Genomic DNA, 20,184 nt, shown 5'->3' on the forward strand with positions numbered 1-20,184 from the left:
TTCGTCCCTGGACAGTGGACAGCATCATAAAAGCTTCAAAATTAGAAAGCTTGGCAAATTAAATAAGTACGTAAACCATACAAGCTAAATTAAATATCCAAAATAAGCAATGTAGGTAACAATTTTTTTACAAAATAATATTATAGAGTTTCAAGCTTTATTTTCTATTTACTTTTAAAGGGAGGCTTGTTAATAATTTTATGAGATTTAAACTTGCCATTTCTCACAACTTTTCCCATTATTAAAAACTGTAAGTATATAATTAATGAGTCAATTAACAGTTTGTAAATTGAATAGATAAAAAAAAACCAAATCGCTTTTATCTTAAACTACTGATATTTGATGTGATCGAACTTGTTGCCATTGATAATATTGACCATAATGCGTAAATTAGAACAAAGTGTAATACACCTTTTAATGCAAAATGTAACATTTCAAATCTGAAAGTAAAGAAAAAGTTTATTTTAAAAAAAATGTAGGTTTTATCGAGAATATATTTCGTTATGATAAATTTTTATATTAATTTGAAAATATTTGGCAATAATAAATTTTATTCTAGACTTGTTACAAGTGAAAATTATTATTTAACTTTCTTAACATGTGTACTTTAAAAGGTAAAAACTGCATAATTATAAATAATTTTGTACAAAAATTCAATATACCTAATGCACAAGTTAAATAGTTAATTAACATTAAAAAATTAATTTTAATCTATGTTATATTAAACTAGTTAAAAAGTAATTGTTGATTGATGTGTATTTCAACATTTGATAATGTTATTCAGGTTAATTTTGTAGGTAATTATACAAGGTGTTCTGTTATTGACTGCAGATCGTTGGGCTACAGAATAAGCTCATAAAAACCAATTTTCGATCAGAGGCCTACTTTGAGAGATAATTAACCAAATAAATTAATATATTATTAATACAAAGTAAATAGTTTTATCGAATCCCAGTTCACTTAGATAATAAAGGCAATACCAGCCTATAATATAAACTGAGTACGCTGTCTTATCAATACACTCCAAAATAGGGATCAATTTACCAAATATAAATGGGATCATTTAACCCGTAATGGCATATTAGACAGAAAAAAAGTAATCAATTATTTACAATTTGTCAGTTGACAGACTATAAAAACAAAACAATCACAAAATAAACTTGATAAATTTTGTTTAATTTGGAAAACTTGAAGAGAAAACTTAAGATTTTACTTCAAAGATTACTAATTAAAAAGATCTTGGTCCATTTATTGCATTTTTTCTGTGGCATCGTAGCGCCTAAACGGATGAACCGATTTTAATTTTTTTGAATTCATTTGAAGGGTAATTTAACGGAGAGTGTCCTAGCATGTTTCAAGTGCGTGCTTAGGGTTTCGTACCCCAAAAAAACTAAAAAATTGACGATGATCTTCAAAATCGATTCAGTTTGGAAAAGGCTGACATATAGTTTTAACATATAAATAATTACTATGGAAATGAATGGTCAAATAATCCTGGCTCAATTCATTTCGAAAAGTGAAATGGTAAAATAATAAGGGAATTCAAAACAATAATTCAAAGTCAAATCAAATATTTCAATTTCAATTAAAATATTTCCAAAAATTTGTCCCAAAAAATGATAGCTCTCTAAGTATCCTTTTCATCTCATCTGATGTCTTTGACTTCACTTTGATATTGATTTATGAAGGAGTGTTATAAGATAAAAGTGTTTATCTGTGCGTCTGTGTGTTTCTCAGTGACATCGTAACCCCTAAACGATCGAACCAACTTAATTAAGAATATTTTATAGCTATTTCCAAAAATCGGATTACAAAAAATAAATCGCATTTGTCGGGGGTTTTTTAAATTTTATAAATTTCACATGTTCTTTACAATTTCGAGAGTTATATCAATGTTGTTCTGACGGAAAATGTTTCTTAGAATTATAAAAAATAAATAAAATAAAACGTATTGCTTACCTCTTATATTTACGTTTGGCAGCCTCCACATTGGATAATGGATCATGAAACAAATATACACGCATACCTTTGACATAATTACGGAAATATAATAACCAATCAATTTCCGCCATATTGAAAAAGAATACACTTCGTCCATGATTATCAATCTTTTTCCATAAATTTTGTACATTATGATTTGTAAATTCCCACTCTTGCGTACAAAACGGTGATATAACATCAGTAAATTTTAATATTTTCTTATACATTGTTACCATTTGTGGTTTTTTACCCAACACCGTTAAGATTACATCCATAATTGCACCGGGTACAAAATGTAACAGTATAAAATAGAATAAATTTAATACTCTATTTTTAACGGTACGAAAACTTAGTGTCCAATAAACTTCAGTAAATGGATTATTTTTGTAAAATAATAAATTTAATGAATGGAATTCATACCATGTTAATGGTTTTTCTGCTGATGTAACGTAATTATAAATGGGTACATCTTCTTTGCTTCTAAAAATGTAAAATTAATAAAAAAATTTACTAGAAGTTAATTCTTTATTTAAAAAAAATTTTTTTTTGATATGTCGCTCAAGGATTTCAACATTTATTTAATATGGCAAGGGAAAATGTCTCAAGTTCAATGATGGAACTATTGGAACTATGTTCCTTATCGCACGTTTAGATTTGTTTGCTGGTTGGGACGGATATAAAACCAAAAAAAGTGCAATCAAAACAAAAAAAGACCCCAAAATCCGGCATGTAGGTTACCAAAACTTTTTTAATCGATTCAGCTTGCCATAAATTTTGAGAACATGCAAAAATATTTTAAAATCTGTCAATTTGTATTTTTTGTCCAAAATGAGTTATCAGAAGTTAAACATAATAGAGATAATTTAAAGTAAGAACAAAGAAATTTTATGTTATGTCTATTAAATATTCTGATCAAACAAATTGTGGGTAATATACGCACATATTGGGTTGACTACTAAATCAGAATTATGTCTTTTTTAAACTAATATTACAATTAATTCATAAATTATAGGATTAAAATAGCTATAATATTAAATTCTTTAAACTATAAAACAGGTATTTAACTTCTTAAATTAATGCTTTTTCAGAATTACCAGTGCACAGATATGCAAACAGTATCGGGCAAGAAAAAATGAAAAAAAAAACAAATTGAACCTAAAATTACCAACGCACAGAAACGCAAAAAGTATCGAGAGAGAAAAAAAAACAGTTAAAAGAAACTAATTACACTAAACTTGCAAGGTAACGTACCACAAAACTAATATTTATAATTAATTATTAGGTAATACAGTTATTTGTACGAAAGGAGCATAATTCCCACCGAGTGTCCTAAGACACCTCTCGTTCTTACTTTTTATCAGGTTACGCCAGAATATATGCAAATGATTTAATATTTATGATACTAAGGAGGAATCTTAAATGTTTTTTCTCGAAAACTTTTGTCAATATTTTTTCCATAGGGATTATTAATATATTTCGTAGCCAGATTACATACTTAAAGTATTCCCATCATGGTGACTACTGTAAAACCTACATTTCGACAGAATTTAACCAATTTTCACAGACTTAGAATAGGGCTGACTATTAAATTTTGAAAATTTCAAAAAACTTACCGACTAGCTGGTGAATTGTAGACATCCCAAGCCGAACAAATTAATGAATTTACGCACATATCAGCTGGGACAATATTCGCATTTATATTATTGTGGCAATGTAATGTACGTAAAATTCCTTTACATACACCTGCCACAACTCCATTGGGTCCATATAAATTATTTATCCAAGCAACTAAAGGTTCTTTATACGTAGAGACAACTGCAAAATTGACAAATTAATATATTTTAATAATATGTTCCCGAATACAAAATTTATAAACTATAATTTATCGCAGTAGCCAAGCCTACTTACTTAAGCCTACCTCGACCGATAAACAAGGGGAATTATTTTGAATTTTTTCAAAATAAAAAATACTTTTACATTTTTTGATCAGTTTTAAGTAAAAAAGTACTCCTGTAATTTTTTCTCTAAACGCTTAGTTTTCGAAATAAAAATTTTTGATAAATTAAAAATGTAATATTCGATTTTAAGAAAAATGTATTATTTTTTCAATCTCTGAGGGAATTCGCTTAGCAAACGCAGTTCTTGCATGGCGAATTTTTTTTTTCGTCATTGTAGAAAAAAAAAGTTATATCAACCGGTAAACGTGATAAATTCTTGAAACAAGAAATTGAAATATCTACTTGAAAAATGAAAATATTTATTTGCTACCATATTTAGAACATATTTTCTTGAATCAAGAACAATATTCTTGCAATCAGTAATTTTTTTAGAGTTTAAGTTCTTCAGAGTCGAAATTTCTCCATATTTTGAAAACTGGACATCTTTCATCGATATAGAAACTATAAATTTAAGTACTCACCAATTGCTGGACGAAATACACCAACACGTAATCCTTTACAATTATTAGCAACTTCAGCTTCGGCTAATGCTTTTGTAAATGTATATGTATTGGGCCATTGTCCTATAATTCTGAATAAAATAAAATATATTGAGTCATATTATAATAATTATTTGAAAATAATTTTGTTTAAAAATATATTACCTTGGTGTGATTTCTTGTAATTCATCATCACTTAATTTTAAAATCATATTTTCTAAATCATCAACATTGATTGGTGCGTTATAAAAAGTTTCTTCAATTTTTTGTACGTTACAATTTGAGTAAGCTGTTGATACGTGTATAACCGTCTGATAACAATAAAATAAATACAAAATTAACTTAAGGATGTACGAGCACCAAGTGCAATTTTAAATCAATTACTTCCTTAAATTTATACAAGAACACAAACTACAAAGTTTATATTAAAAAACAAGGACAAATATCAAAATTATAAAAGACTAGGGGAGCAAATATGGCAGAGCATAATAAAATGCAAAATGCAGTAGGTATCTTTTGTCTTTTCATTCAATGAAAAAATCAGCTGAGCATAACAAGTATGCTCTACATTTTTTACTCGTGGCGTTCAAATGTTAGCGTTACAATCCAATAAAAGGTATAACTTGTAATCGTTACAATAGTTTGGAGTCAAAATTAGCCATTTCCATCAGAACTTTAAAGAGGCTAGTTTATTGACTATTTCTATATAAAAATGCGCTAAATACAATGCAATGGTGACAAAAAAAAATGTAAACCACGGGCTTCATTGTTAAAAATTATGATTTTTAGCGGCAATTTTCATTGTTTTAATGTTTTTGGACTTTTTAAGGAAATCAGTGTGCCGGACGAAAAAAGTTAAGAGCCAAGAAATGATGATTTTAACAAAAGACGTCGTTTGGGACTGTTTGCAACCTTTTATCTTTAACCGTTAAATTGTTATAAACAAATTAAGGGACAAAAATTAACAAATTACTTCTAATTTTTTTTCTGCTCAACAAAAGGTCGTATAGACATTTTATTTCGGCGAAAATATTGTGTTTTGTTCATTGAATACACAGTCGTTTTTTGTTATTATATCTTACCCACTCCCAATCTATTTGAAAGCTAGTGCTTCCCGTGTGGTCCCATTTCATTTTTGGTCGAGTTCTGACAACGGCATCCATGAGAAAACAATAAAAGTCTTAAATTTGCATTAAGTATGCACGACAAGAGGACGAATAACTCAATATCACGTCAACCGATTTCGATGGTTCTTTTTTTAGTACAAAATTTTTGAGTATACTTCAGATTCACTAAAAATTACAAAATAAAAAAAACTTTTAACAAAAAGAAAACCGACTTCAAAATAAAAACTTTTCCAAAACAAATTAATATGAACTAAAAAGTACAAAAATAACGATAATATAATGTAGTTAAAATTATTGTTATTTTTGGAGTTGGTGTCAGCCAAGCTAATGTAGCAAACTGTTCTTTGTTGTTTCCTTGGCTGACACCGACTCCAAAATTACTATAAATTTTAACTACATTATATTATCGTTATTTTTTTACTTTTTAGTGCATATTAATTTGTTTTGGAAAAGTTTTTATATTGAAGTCGGGTTTCTTTTTGTAAAAAGTTATTTTTTATTATTAACAATGAAGTCCATGGTTTACAAATTTTTTTTATCACTATCTTACTCAGCGCATTTTTGTTATATAAAAATACTCAATAAACTGGCGTTTTTAAGTTTCTGAGGTAAAAAAAGCTTAATCGTCTCAACTATAAATAAACTGTAAATAAATAATACTGCAAATATTTTTAAAAAAATTACTTAATATCCGTTTTAATAATTTTTTCTATTGAATCAAAATAACAAAGATTCTTTAATAAAAAAAAAGATTGAATTAAAAAAAATCAAAATAATTGAAGAGATGATTGGGAAATTGAATAGAAGATGAAATAAAAGATTATTATCAAGATGATTATTGCATAAGATAACATAATAATAATAATAATAATAATAATAATAATAACATACCTTTAAATTTGTCATTTGTTTACTAAGTTCAATGACTTCACGTGTTGCATGCACATTAATTGCCATTGCTAAACGTATGTGCTCATCAAAACGGACAGTTGCAGCCACATGAAATACAATATTTACATCTTGTATTAATCGTTGTCGATCTCTAATTGATATACCCAAACCAGTTATGGAACAATCACCAGCAATTCCAACAACTTTATGACGAAATTTACTATTTTCTTGTTTTAATCGATCAAAAATCTGGAAAAAAAAGAAGAAAAATTTGAATTAGTAATTTAAAATCAATTTAGAATTTAGAATAAAGGAAATCGAAAGTCTATGCTGGATATGTTCGAAAGAACTTCGATAAAGGATAACTGTCATATTCCGCTTCGCTGCATATAGGACTCCATGAGTAAGCAAGATGCCAGGAATATTTTGGCGATTATAACAATAGACCGGAGCAAGGAAATTGCCACCAACTTGAAGTTTTTGATCTCATTTGAACTTCTCGTTAATCTAAATAGCAGTGTTTGGAAACGGAAAAATGTACGAAAAATCGAGAGGCGACGATAATTGTGAATTCCAATCGCGAATTCAGATTGACATAATGACCGGAACGCTTTCATTTTTAACTATAGGCAGAAAAGTACAAAAAAATTGGACTTTTCAGGCAATATTAAATAAAAACTATCAAAAGTAGAGACAAAACTTTCAATTTTCGATGTCGTACAACATTGGATAGCATTAATTTACGCCTTCGCGAGTAAACAGTGATCTTTCCGAAAAAATGTTTCAAACAAAAGTTGTTTATTCTTTTATGAGGTTCATTTTTTACCTTTAATTTTTTACCTATCTCTAACGATTTATAAGATGCATCCTACAGACCCAAGACCCAATTGACTTATTTTGTGCATTTACGAACTGGACCCCACTTTTTAAGTCTTAAGCCCGCTATAAAAATTTCAATTTGATACCACTTTTCGTTTTTGAGTGGTCGTGATCACAGACGGACATACAGACAACCGCAAATGGACTTTTTAGGTGATTTTATGAAAACCTATACCAAAACTTTTGTTCGTTTCATCAATATTTTTAAGCATTATAAACTTGAGAGTAAACTTAGTATACCTTGATAAATTTCATATATATCTACATGTATAAAAATGCAAGCACTGATATTCCACACTTTCTATACAGAGTATTTCAGCAATTAACTCAGTCAATTTTTTTGTTTTATTTTTTACTTTTTTAATACTTAATCAATCTTAATGAGTGTGGCGTCATTTTCAAGATCATTTTACTCATCGCCAGATAATAAATATTATAAATTACGGGTAAACCGGGTGCATTTTTGGGGATGCAAAATTTTGCAGGAGTTATCTATCTATGAAATTGTAGAAAAGTATGTTAAACATTTGAAAACTTGGAACAAGATGAACTTTCATTCAAAACAATTTGAGCTTTAAAACACACCTATATATTGCTAGTTGGAGTTCCATGGTTTATATATTCTTTTTTAAACTGCAATTTGTTAAAAAAATAAATACAAATTGGCAAAAAAAGCAAATACCATAATAATATTAGAATTTAATTTATTTATTATAAACCGGTTATTAGAATTAATATCGGTCATATTCAAATGTGGTAATTAATTAAGAATGTGATTCAGCCGGTAGGTTCTCACGTGTGGTGTTTTTATTAAGTACTTACAGTTTATAGTTTAAAGGCAAATACCTACACAACATTGTAGGTATTTTATGCGCATATTTGCATAGCTCATCAACATTTGCATAATACATTGTTTCGGCGTCATTTTTAGTCTAAATGTAAAAGTACTTAAGGTAGAACGAGCGCCAAGGTAAATTTAAACTTGAGGTTGAAATTATTTGTACCTTATTTTCAACTTTGATGATGAATTTTGTTATAACTTCTTGAATGTGGACGAAAAATACGAATAAAATTTTTCGATATCTGCCTTGGTTTCCGAAACATCAAAAGCTAAATAATTAAACAAAATTTTCAATTTTCGATATCTAGAAAATTACTCCAGGTATCGAAAAATTTAAGTATTATTTTCCGTCTTATATTATTATATACCGTGCTCATACATTCATAATTACTTGGACACAAATGTTTTTCAATAATTTATTAAGGTTTTAACTATGTATAACAGTTTTTTTTTTTTTAATTTCCACCGACTAATTTTGGAGAAATCTATGAAAACATATCATCCATCTACCGTTTTCCCATAAGACCAATGTTAAATATGCCTACTTTTTATAAGTCCTTTATTTATTTAAATAACCAAGCAGCCCCTCCTAAAATTTTCATAATTGATTTAGACTTAGTCCAACTTCATATAAAGAAAATGAAGCTATTATCCAAAATTACCCCGGCCCTCGTACAGCCTTAATATGTCTGCAACAACATCAATTTTGAGGTCTTGTTTTAATTGCAATATACTATGTGTGTTTGTACCATCTAGGCATATACATATCTGTAGTATGACAGAATACATCCGTTTAGTAATGCATCTAATCGAGAGGTATTATATACATGTGTTGTAAGACTACAGATATGTATATGCCTAGATGGTACAAACACACATGGTATAATCTTTTGATCACAATTTTTAAGCATCACCTGTACCAACTTCTATAGCCTTAAATTATCTTCATATACCATGAAACAATATAGCCTTTGTGTACAATCGTTCTTTAAAGTCAAATAAAAAAGTTATTGTTTTTTTAGTAGGTCAGAAAAATTTCAAGCATCAATTGTTTTGTTGCGTATATTCTTATAGACCGTGAGCTGATAATGAAGAGAAATTTCCATTATTTGTATACCCCATATTTGCAAAATATCAGAGTATATTAAGTTTAGTACGCTTAGAAGTATTAATTGTACAAACAAAATTTTGGTAAATGTTCATAAAATCACCTAATAAGTTCATTTTCGTATGTCTGCTCGTGAGTACGATGACTCAAAAACGAAAAGAGTTATCGAGATTAAATTTTGATAACGTGCCCATGACGTAAAATCATCTAGAATCTTTTAAACCGTAACAGATAGAACAAAAATTTAAATACAAAAAATGTTATCTAAAAATAAATATTATAAGGTAATATATTATATATTTTGTAAATATCTTTCGTTTTTCCGTGATTATCCAAACTAAGGCCAAACTTAAGCTTCTATTCTCTCAAAAACTATCAAAGATAGAGAGTTTAAATTTGCAGGTAGCTTAAAATATTAAATGCATCTGATAATATTAAGTGGATAAAAGAGTCAACCCCATTATTACGTAAGATTTTATGAGTTGAACCCCATTATTTCGTAAGATTTTATGAGTTGAACTTGAAATTTAATATTAGAAATAATGTATGTATATACATCGCGAACTATAATCTCTGTACTAAAGAATATAAACCATATTTTACGCCAAACTGTGAGTTTTAGTGTAACCGATCCTTCTCTAACAACGTTTTATTATTCGGCAAAACGAGATTGAATTTGGCGCAAGAAAGGGGAGAGGTTTTCCAGAAATCTTATGTGTGCTTAAGAGGGAGTCAAAAACCGTCAAAATTATGCTTACGTAATTAATGAATGGCCCCTTATAGATCTGATACACCTTTAATGGTACCAAATAATATAGTCAAACTATATATATAATGTATTAATAACTTTCATATCTATTATATAAGAAATGTTAATTTATACCTACATATGACAAAAATTGATTTTTAAAATAAACAATATGCAATCAATCAATAATGAAGTTCTTTAAAAAAAAAATGATTGTTATTCAATTAGTATTACTTCTTAATTATTATTGTAATAGAGAAATTTTTTTATTTCAAAATATTTATTGAATTCCTTTATATGTTTTGGTGTATAATGGGGATGTTATATAATTTTAATAATATATGGTGAGACTGTCGAGTAACTTGAATGGGGTATTCCACTATTTTTGAAAAAGTACTTCAAAATGTTGATCATCAAAAATTTATTTCGGAAAAAATACACACGCTTTCTTGCCAAAAACTTAAATTAAATTTTAAACCTTTTTTAAACTGTCAAAAAACGCGGGCATCCAATTTGATGACGCAATATCGATATCATTATACGAAATAACACAAATAAGTTTGCCAGATATATTCATAGACATCTGATTATAATAAATATAAATACTTATTATCTATGTGTATATTATACCCAGCTGTATACACTGAACTAACTGATGGTCTATGGCTCATACCGCTGTGACATCACAGCAGGGCTTGCCCGCGTTTTAGGTCACGTGATATACAGTTTAAAAATTACGGTTTTTAATTTTAATATTTTTAAAGAAAAATGTGTTTTTATGACTCGAAATCAGAATATTTAAGTATATTTTACATAAATTTTAAATTTTTTTAAATTTCACGATTTATTTTTGATTAACGATAATACTCTATTAGTGATCGATTGACGTCAGTTGACTTGTATTCCCAAAGTTATCAAATACTTGGTAAACAAATTTGTTGGTTTTTGATATGACGCATTTCTTTGGCTAAAATCCTATGAACATTGAAGAACATACATCTAACACAGGATTTATTTGTAAAAAACGCCAACTTTTACAACTTAAATCTATAAATGTAACACCGTAAAGGGTATTAAAACATTTACTTTGCTATTAAAGAGCATTAATGAGAATGTATATACACGATAAGGGGTATTAGTGATACTAAGAGAACGTGATATTTTGGAAACGTCATTAAAAACTGTAAAAAAATTGAATTACACATCCGGTCTCTATATTAAAAAAGTATTTATCTTACATTACATTCATAATTAAATGATAAAAAAAATGTTATTTTTTGGAAAAATTTATGGGTCAAAATGAGTATGATATTATAAATGGGGGTCTTCTAACATATGACCTATATCAGTCTATTTGAGGCCATGTTGGTGATAAAATTTCTTATGTTGGTGTTCAAAAAATTATTAATAGAAAAACATAAATATATGGATTTTAATGAGCAATTATATATTTTTCATTAATTAACTTATTTAAAATACATGTATGTATATGAATAATTATTATGATAAGATTGTTTGTGCAAATCGGAAGCATTGATTTTCATAATTAAGATAATTATTAGCCAATTAAAGAAACATAACAATTGGAATCTGTTTGAACAATCTAGTGCATTGATGATCAAAACTGAAATTGATATTTGTAGTATTAGTCGCAGAAACTAAGCACTGAAGTTAAAAATTTGAACAGTATGACGGATTTGAAAGCGATTTTCTACTTTCGATCCGTTAGAGTGTCAGGAAAATTTGTGACCTAAATTGATTTATTAGAAATTAAAAATATGCAATTTGCATAAATAATATGCATTTTATAATTGGATTTAAAATTTACCGTAAATATACTAAATTCACAATTCGGTTAATAGCGATGAAAATGATTCCAAACTTGTTATTCGGGGTTTTTTCGAGTCATCGAACACGAATATTGCGACAGAATTGCTCTCTTAGCTACCTGGTGTTCAGAGTGTATACGGTGTGCCCTGAGTAACGAGCTTGGACTTATTATATGACGACTTTACCGAAACTTTCAGGAGACGACTTCCAAAAACTCCACAAGTTTGGAATCATTTTCATCACTATTATCCGAATTCTGAATTTCGTATATTTACGGTTAATTTAAAATGCAATTATAGAATGCAAATTGCATAAATTTATATCTCATAAATCAATTTTGGTCATAAAATTTCCTGACGCTCTAACAAATCGAATTCAGAAAACCGCATTCAAATGCTTACTTACTGTTTAAATTTTTCGAACTTTGACTGTTTTTAATGTTTCGTTCCCGCGACTATTTAAATATTTCGATATATTTAATAGAAAAATGAGAATCTAGCCGGTGTAACATAATCTATTTAAATCAATAGTTAGGAATATTTATACTGCTTTTGTTAAGGCTTAAGTATAACCAAATAAAATTTTTTGAGTCAGATAAAGGGCTATGCTTTTGTCGTAAGCTCTAGATAAAATAAATTTTATTAAATTTTAGTTTTCCGGTTAGAAAATACTGATTTAGTGGCAACTTTAACAACTTTTTAGAAACCTCCTGGCTTAAATATTCTATCGTACAAATGTCAGTCTCTTGATATTTGAAAAGGGGATAAAATCTTACGAAATAAAACATGGTAACAGTCGAAAATGTTGAATACACAGAGTTTCGTAATATTTATCAGGATTTTTTCATGACCTTTTTAAAAAATTTTATGCAAGTAGGCATTTATTATTAATTTTAGAGGAATCACTTACCGGATCATCGAACATTTCATCAACTCTTGTATGCATATCCTTTCCTTTTTTATTTCGAATTAACAGATAAATAGTTTGTATATCTGTACATGAACGTAATAATTTTTCGACCAATAATTTACCCAGAAATCCTGTACCACCAGTAATAAATATATTTGCATTGCTGTAGAATTTTTGAACGCATGATGAGATTTGTGTATTTGTTGCCGTTGTTGTTAAATCAATTAATTCTGTTGGTGGTAATGCTGCTTCCAGCGGTTCAATGGGAATCATATTCTCCATTCTGGCGAATTGTGTTGTTGCAGTTTTCCTGTAACAAATATTTTAATAATTGAGTAAATAAGATTTTTTTTTTTGAGGTATAAAATTGAGGCGATTAAGTTTTTAAAAAATGTTTTTTTTTTTTTTTTTGCTTTTTTGATAAGGAAAAATTTCGCCATGAAATTGTGTTTAATGTTTTCACTGTTAACTACGTTTATTGATTTAAAAAAATTTGGCCCATGGGAGGATCGAACTCACGACCTTCGCGTTATTAGCACGACGCTCTAACCAACTGAGCTAATGGGCCACTTGTAAATTGAATCATATTTTTCAAATACAAGCTTTATACAAACTGAGTGTTCAATTTTTACTAAAATATTTGATTAATTAAAATTTGTAGAGCAATAAACTTAGTTTCATTTTTTTATTTATAACAAGTTTGTTACATTTAGATAAATTTTCAGTAACACCATAAATGATGTTTAAAATTGGGAATAGTAAATAGTCTTTCGTTATAGCTAGATATGTCGAAATATAGATACCTACTTATTTATCATGAAAATTTTATTTCGTTAATACAATTCAATTAAGCTCTAGTCAAATCGACAGAAGTTCAGCGATAAAAGTACGGCTAATGAGTCAATACAAATCAAAGGAATTTGATCATTTTATCCTGAATTCTTCGAAAGAGTATAATATTTCTGTAAATTTTGCATAAAAAGCAATTTCGAATTTAATGAAAAAATCATAACAATTATAAATAAAATCAAGAAAAAATAATTACGTTCAAATTTCATAGCTCGGATCAAGATAAAGACATACTTTAGTAAAGTAAATTTTTCAATGTTTAACTTCGACCAGGATCGCAAAATTTAAAATTAACTTTAATGTTTAAGTTTTTCATTAATAAATCGTCTTAATATCGGAAATAATAGGAAAACAAATTAGTAATTTATCATAAATTTTTCATAATTCTTAAAATACAATTACCCTACTTTTCACGTAACTATAATTCAATTATTTTGAAAAAAAATGATTTATTATTTTAATTTACAATTGTTTGTTTAAATGTTTCTTTTATCAAGGTGCTTGTTTACATAGAGTGAATATAAACTTTCTGATAGAAAGTTTTAGCATTCATTAAAAAAAATCGAAAAAAAAAAATTTGCACATCTTTCTTCACATTTATAGAGGCACAATAGAGTATCCGAACACTCGATAATCTTAACGTTAAGTATACCAAACACTTTTCATACGCTCTTTCTGCACCGCCCTCTTCACCAATAGGGGTAGATTCATTTAAAAGAACCATATGCGAGTTAGACTCTTTAAGTAATTTTGTAAAAGAAACAAGAGTGTGTCTATATGTAATTAATAATCTAATGTAATATACAGGATGGACCATTTTAATCTATTTTTGCTAATAGCTTGTATTTAATCAATCATTAAATATCTCAAACAAAAGTTGCACAGTTTGATGGGGGACATTATGTTCTGACATCGGTTTGGACATAGGGGAAAGTGATCTATAATGATCCCTCAGGGTAAAATGATCCCTCGTTGTTTTAAGTAAACCATTAAAGCCATCTTGTATATTTATCTATAGATGGTTTCCGCGCGATCAAATTAATCGTTCAACAAAGACTTATGGTTATGTATAAGCTAATTTGTGTTTTGTAGTGCTTATGATTTATGGTAACACAAATTTCAACTTAAAATTTCTTTTTTTGTGTTAGTTTTTGCCGGTTGGCTGTTTTTACTCTTGGCTTTTTTTGACTTTTAATAATATTATAACACATTTTCATAGGCGTATAATAAATTTTAAGGTCAGTTTTTATGACGAAATTCAAATATGTCGTTACGGGAAAAATGATCCCCTTTATATAGGCTAAAATGATTCCTATTTTTTGTGTAAAATTATAATAGATAAAATGATCTCCCATCATGTAACAGGTCTTGAATGTATTGATTTAGATGATTTTACCAGTGATTTTTGTTTTCATATTAATCGTTGATGTAATGTAAAAGAACAGTTAAAATTTTATGTGAACTGTTTGATAAAAAAATGCAATGGGATCATTTTACCCACTATCCTTACAAGGTCGGTCAAAACGATCCCTTTTGAGAAATATTGAATAGTTCTTAAAATTTGAACAGATCAAATGAAATTTATATACCAATATTGTAACATTTGAATAAAGAATTCGAAAATATTTCGACGTTGTACATGTGTCGAATAGAGTTTGGCTATAAATTACATTACTTCTTAGGTGGATCATTTTGGACCACTTTCCTCTAGTTCCTTGGGTTGTTTGAATAGTCAATTTAGATTCTAAAAGCTTAGAGGTAAAATAAAACTTTAAAAAAGTTGATCCTTATAGAAAAACTTAAATTTTTTATTTAAAATTTTTTTTCGAAAATCAGTAGGTTTCGGAGGAAATACGACTTAAAAATATGTCATTATTGAATTTAATCGAAAGTAAATACGGTAACTTTTGAGAAATTTCTTAGACAAAAACTAGGTCTCATAAAAAAGAAATATCATAATCTATAAGTTATTGTTTAGACCCCTAAAGGTCATATCCATGACATGTTTGAACAAATACTACCTTGACATTAAAAAATCAAACAGATTTTGAATATATGAAAATAATAATAATATTATTTTTATGAAGATTATTTCCTCTTAACAAGAAGAATAAGTGTAGTGTAGTATAATTATCTAGGGTAATGACCTAATTGTTACAAAACGGTTATAACAAAATTCTGTTGAATATGTTATAAGTACAGAACACAGAGTGTTCATATCATAATGATTCACGGGCTGGTTACGTTTTAAATATTATTTTACACAAAAATAACGGATCATTTTGTATATTTGTATTTGTGTATAGCAGTTTTACATTGATACAATATGATTTTATGAAGTTTGCAATTGAGCTTGAATTGCAAATTTGGTGTGTGGTAGCCCTATGTAGTGTATTCAATAAGTTAATATACTATACATTTCTTTAACTTCCCAACGCTTCCACCATTTCGTTAAAAAAAGCGTTTCTAAATCCTTCACTTTTGGAAATAATTTTTTTCATAATACTAGAATTCTAAAGCTTTCATTCGATTACATGATCAACTTTAACTAGTAAGTTAAACAAATACAACAAAATTACCAATCAAGTGCCTTTATCAGTGGTAATCTCTTCGCCTATCGTGAATAGGTATGCAATCTTTAAGAAAATTTACAAGTAGCAAACACTTTTTTCCTGTAAAATAAAGGTTTGTCGAAGAAAAAAAAATTTACAATTGTAAGTGGAAATGGGAAAGTGGAAATTAATAGTAATTATTTTCAATAATTATAGACTTAGATAAATAATGATATCTATTGTTGCTATTCATTATCTTAACCTCATAAATACTGATAGCTTAATCAATTAAGAATTTCGATTAGGCCATCAGGGCTAATCGAAATTACTTATACTGATAGCTTAATCGAAGGGAAGGGGGATATCACTGGCAGTCTGCATTACGTTTTTCGGGATTCCAACTCAGTTGCGTTATCCACCATCTTGAATTTGAGAGTGAATTTTTGTTTATTCAATAACTCGTTTATTTTAAATTATACACGAAAAATGGTCATAACCGGGTCCAAATCGAAAAATATTGATCCTAAAAAAATTGTTAGAAATTTAATTCCAAACAACTTCGGTATATACTACTTTTCGTATAAAATTAAAAATAAACGAGTTCTTCAATAAACAAAAATTTACCCCTCCTATTTTCGGATCTAAATCGAAAAATATCGTATCTAGGAAAAAATTGATAAGGATTAAAATTGTTGGAAATTTAATTCCTAACAACTTAGGTGGTAACAATTTTTCGTTTTAACTTAAAAACAAACGAGTTATGCAACGAACCAAAATTTACAGTCAAATAATTTCGGATCTAAATCGAAAAATATCGATCCTAGAAAAAAAAATGATAGTTCCAAAATTGTAGGAAATATAATTTCAAATAATTTTGGTAATAACCATTTTCCGTTTCAAATTGAAAATAAACGAGTTATTCAATAAACAAAAATACATCCTCAAAAAGATGGCGCATGGTGCAACAGAATTGGAATCCCGAAAACCGAAATTTAGACTGCCAGTGAGACCCCTCTCCCTAATTATTTTTGAAGAAAAATTGTTGTTAGGAATTTTTGTTGTGTCAGCTCTTCTTTTGATTTAATTCGACTGGCGTTTGAAATACATACAGTATTTATAAAAAATTTACACCGAGTGTTTCTTCGAAAATCGATTCGTTCCATACGGCCAAGTTTAAAATATTATTAATTAATTTTTATTGACTTCTGTTTTGATTAATGTTAGAAATCAATATTCAAATAGGTTAACTATATAATAAATTAACAATTACATTAGGCAAATAAAATTAATACATAAAACAAGATTAATCATTAAATAATTTTTTTGTTCATTAATTAATAGTGAAAAAACTATCATTTGCTTTCTATTATTTTTGAGAACAATTGCAATTTTATAAAAAACAAACTATACAATAACATGAAGACTTGTAAAATTTAATATATAAATTTTTATTAATTTTTTTTTTATCTTTTAGCAGTAATGATAAAATTATACCTAGATACATAAAATATTTCCTTCTATATGCAAATTGAATTTCCAAAGAAATTTAAATCTATGGCTGTTCCCAACGTTTCCATATTTCCATATTTTTATCATTCATAAAAGTTGAATGTCTGTGATATTCGACGAATCTGATGATATTACAAGCAGAATTAATGAAGAAGTTTGCAGAATATAAATTAGTCCAATGTTCGAACTGACATTGTTTGGGACGTGCTTTTCCACTAGGGAAATCTTCTATTTATTGAAATATAAATATCATCAATATTTGATGAAAATATGATTATGAATGTATGAGCGCCAGTGCAATTTTGGATAAAAGGCTTCATTTTTAACTTCCCAGAGGAAGTTAATGTAATGAGGCCGATTTTGAAAATCTCCAGTTTGACATATTTCCGCGGTTTCAAGGCCGCAATATGCGAATCAAACCTTTTCAATGTGATGTCAGTGTGTGCGTGTGTACGTATGTTCGTATGTTCGTTTGAATTCTTTCGCCTCGATTATCTCGCGAACCAGTTATGACATTCACACGTGACTGGGCTTATTCGACGCGTATTTTAAGAACTGGAAGAGTATTTGAGAAGAATTAGTTGAGCCGTTTTTTAATGGTAATAAAAAAACTGGAAAAAACTGAATAAACAGAATCTGAAAAGTGGATAAAACAGATCATTTACCTGTGGAGATAATCATCGTTCCAGCATAAGATGCAGTACATGTTCGAAGAATAATCTATGAAGGCTAACAAGACCTTATTTTAATGTTTTTTCCCCTCTGGGAAGACACTCGTGTGGACTACAGGGGTCGCACTCACACGACTTCAGTACCACACCGACTATGTACTGCCAATTTATTTTTATATGAAGTTGAACTAAATCTTAATTAATTTTGAAAAATTTAGGGGGGAGATCAACTGACCAATTTCTATACAGGGTATTTCAATAATTCAACTGTCTGTTTTCACTTGTTTTATTTGTCATTTCGTTTTTAAAAGGGTGCAAACTTTTTTAAAAATCACCCGTATGTATAGAAGTTATTATAAATGAGTGTTTTACACTATATTTTTTTATTATTTATTCTCTGATTTCACTTATGTGTGTTAACGTTCTACTTTATGTAGAGCCAATCACATAATACTTAATAACATCACATGAGTAGGCACTTTAAATTAAAATACAATATAGGGAAAGGTGTTGTACCTAGAAATAAAATTTACCTTGCTGTGTATCTTATAGCTTAGCGTTAAAATATTCCAAACGAAATTAATTATCTCTGTTTATAGCACTGTAATTCCTGAAAACAATGCTTTTTTTTTGGAGAATTTAAATATTAAACAAATATCGATAAAAAAAAGTGTGAATCATTAGTACCTATTTTAGTTAACTTCAGCTCCAGAATCACCTACAACGATTGTAGCAGAAGACGCCTCTCTTCAACATTAAAAGATTACAGATCGCTCTAAGGAACAGTATCATAGAATAATGTATCTATAGTAGTATCATAGATTCAAGATACAATATGTTGTCCGATTCAAGATAAATCACTTTGCGTATTTGAAACTTTACCTTCACAAAATTTAACGCACTGTTTAAAACTAACAGCTTGTAAATGGACAATCAGCCATTTATTTAGTACATTCGAAAACAAAATTACATGGAAAGTCTTCAGCCTACCTACATTCTGATCAAATATCCTTACTTGCTGTCCAGAAGAAATCAATATCTACTCAGAAACTACGAATGATTCAAGGTGCATTTGACTTTAGGTAGGTACTACATCTTACCCTTTATTATAGAAAAAAATAACTTTTTTTTTTCAAATTTTGCTAAACTTTTAATTTTGTAGTTCAAGGACAACTTAAAATTTTTTGAAATTTTACTACTTATTTTAATTTTGTAGTTCAAGGATAAAATAAGAAATTTCAAAAGCAGTTTTTGCATTAAAGTTCAAGGTCAATGCAATTCGTAGTTTTTTTTTTTGAATTTATTAATCAACGGTTAGCTGACTTTTCGATTTCCTATAGAAATTTCAGTGTTACGAAAGTGAAAGCGATGAAATATTAAAAAATATAATGCATGTAACTATTTTTTAAATAAATTCAATAATTTAATTAAATTTTGTTATCCGCATTCTTAATCGGAATCACTTTATAAGTAATACAAACTCAAGAGGATTTGATCATTATTATCAGGTAAATAGCGGGATAGCTTTTAACAAAGCCCGTCATAGCAAAAGTACGTATACATGGTTTTCCCAAAATTATACCTAAATAACTACAAATTTTAAACGATAATAACTTTTTTTAAATCAAATACAGCACAGGGTTTCATCAACTTTCCTATAGCTAACTGTGTACGTTTTCATGATAAACGCACATTTTCAGAATCGAACTGGTATTTTCGAAACGCACATTTTCAGAATCGAAGTCAACTATAGATGTTTACTTGAAAAGTCAAAATATTTTTCGCAGTTCAGTTATTCGTTTTTTCTCTAGTAGCTTTTTTAATTTTTTTTTTTTTCACTTTATTATCCAAAA

The 20,184-nt window shown here is 28.1% G+C and overlaps 1 protein-coding gene and 1 non-coding gene across 2 annotated transcripts in view; both read right to left on the minus strand.

The window, feature by feature from the left end:
* Window positions 1–300: 300 nt before the first annotated feature.
* LOC123298085 (fatty acyl-CoA reductase wat-like) overlaps window positions 301–20,184 on the minus strand; it is a 37,754-nt gene continuing 17,870 nt past the window's right edge. The window contains exons 2-8 of the mRNA XM_044879989.1: window positions 12,751–13,060; window positions 6,436–6,684; window positions 4,583–4,728; window positions 4,400–4,509; window positions 3,594–3,795; window positions 1,960–2,460; window positions 301–440 (exon numbers count right to left, since the gene is read on the minus strand). Coding sequence (XP_044735924.1) covers window positions 320–440; window positions 1,960–2,460; window positions 3,594–3,795; window positions 4,400–4,509; window positions 4,583–4,728; window positions 6,436–6,684; window positions 12,751–13,032 — 1,611 coding nt within the window. The 5' untranslated portion in view covers window positions 13,033–13,060 and the 3' untranslated portion in view covers window positions 301–319. The remainder of the gene's footprint in view (window positions 441–1,959; window positions 2,461–3,593; window positions 3,796–4,399; window positions 4,510–4,582; window positions 4,729–6,435; window positions 6,685–12,750; window positions 13,061–20,184) is intronic.
* On the minus strand, window positions 13,245–13,318 carry Trnai-aau. The gene has a single exon. It is a non-coding gene; the product is annotated as a tRNA-Ile (tRNA).

This window comes from Chrysoperla carnea, chromosome 4 (assembly GCF_905475395.1).
Source record: "Chrysoperla carnea chromosome 4, inChrCarn1.1, whole genome shotgun sequence".
Lineage (NCBI taxonomy): Eukaryota > Metazoa > Arthropoda > Insecta > Neuroptera > Chrysopidae > Chrysoperla > Chrysoperla carnea.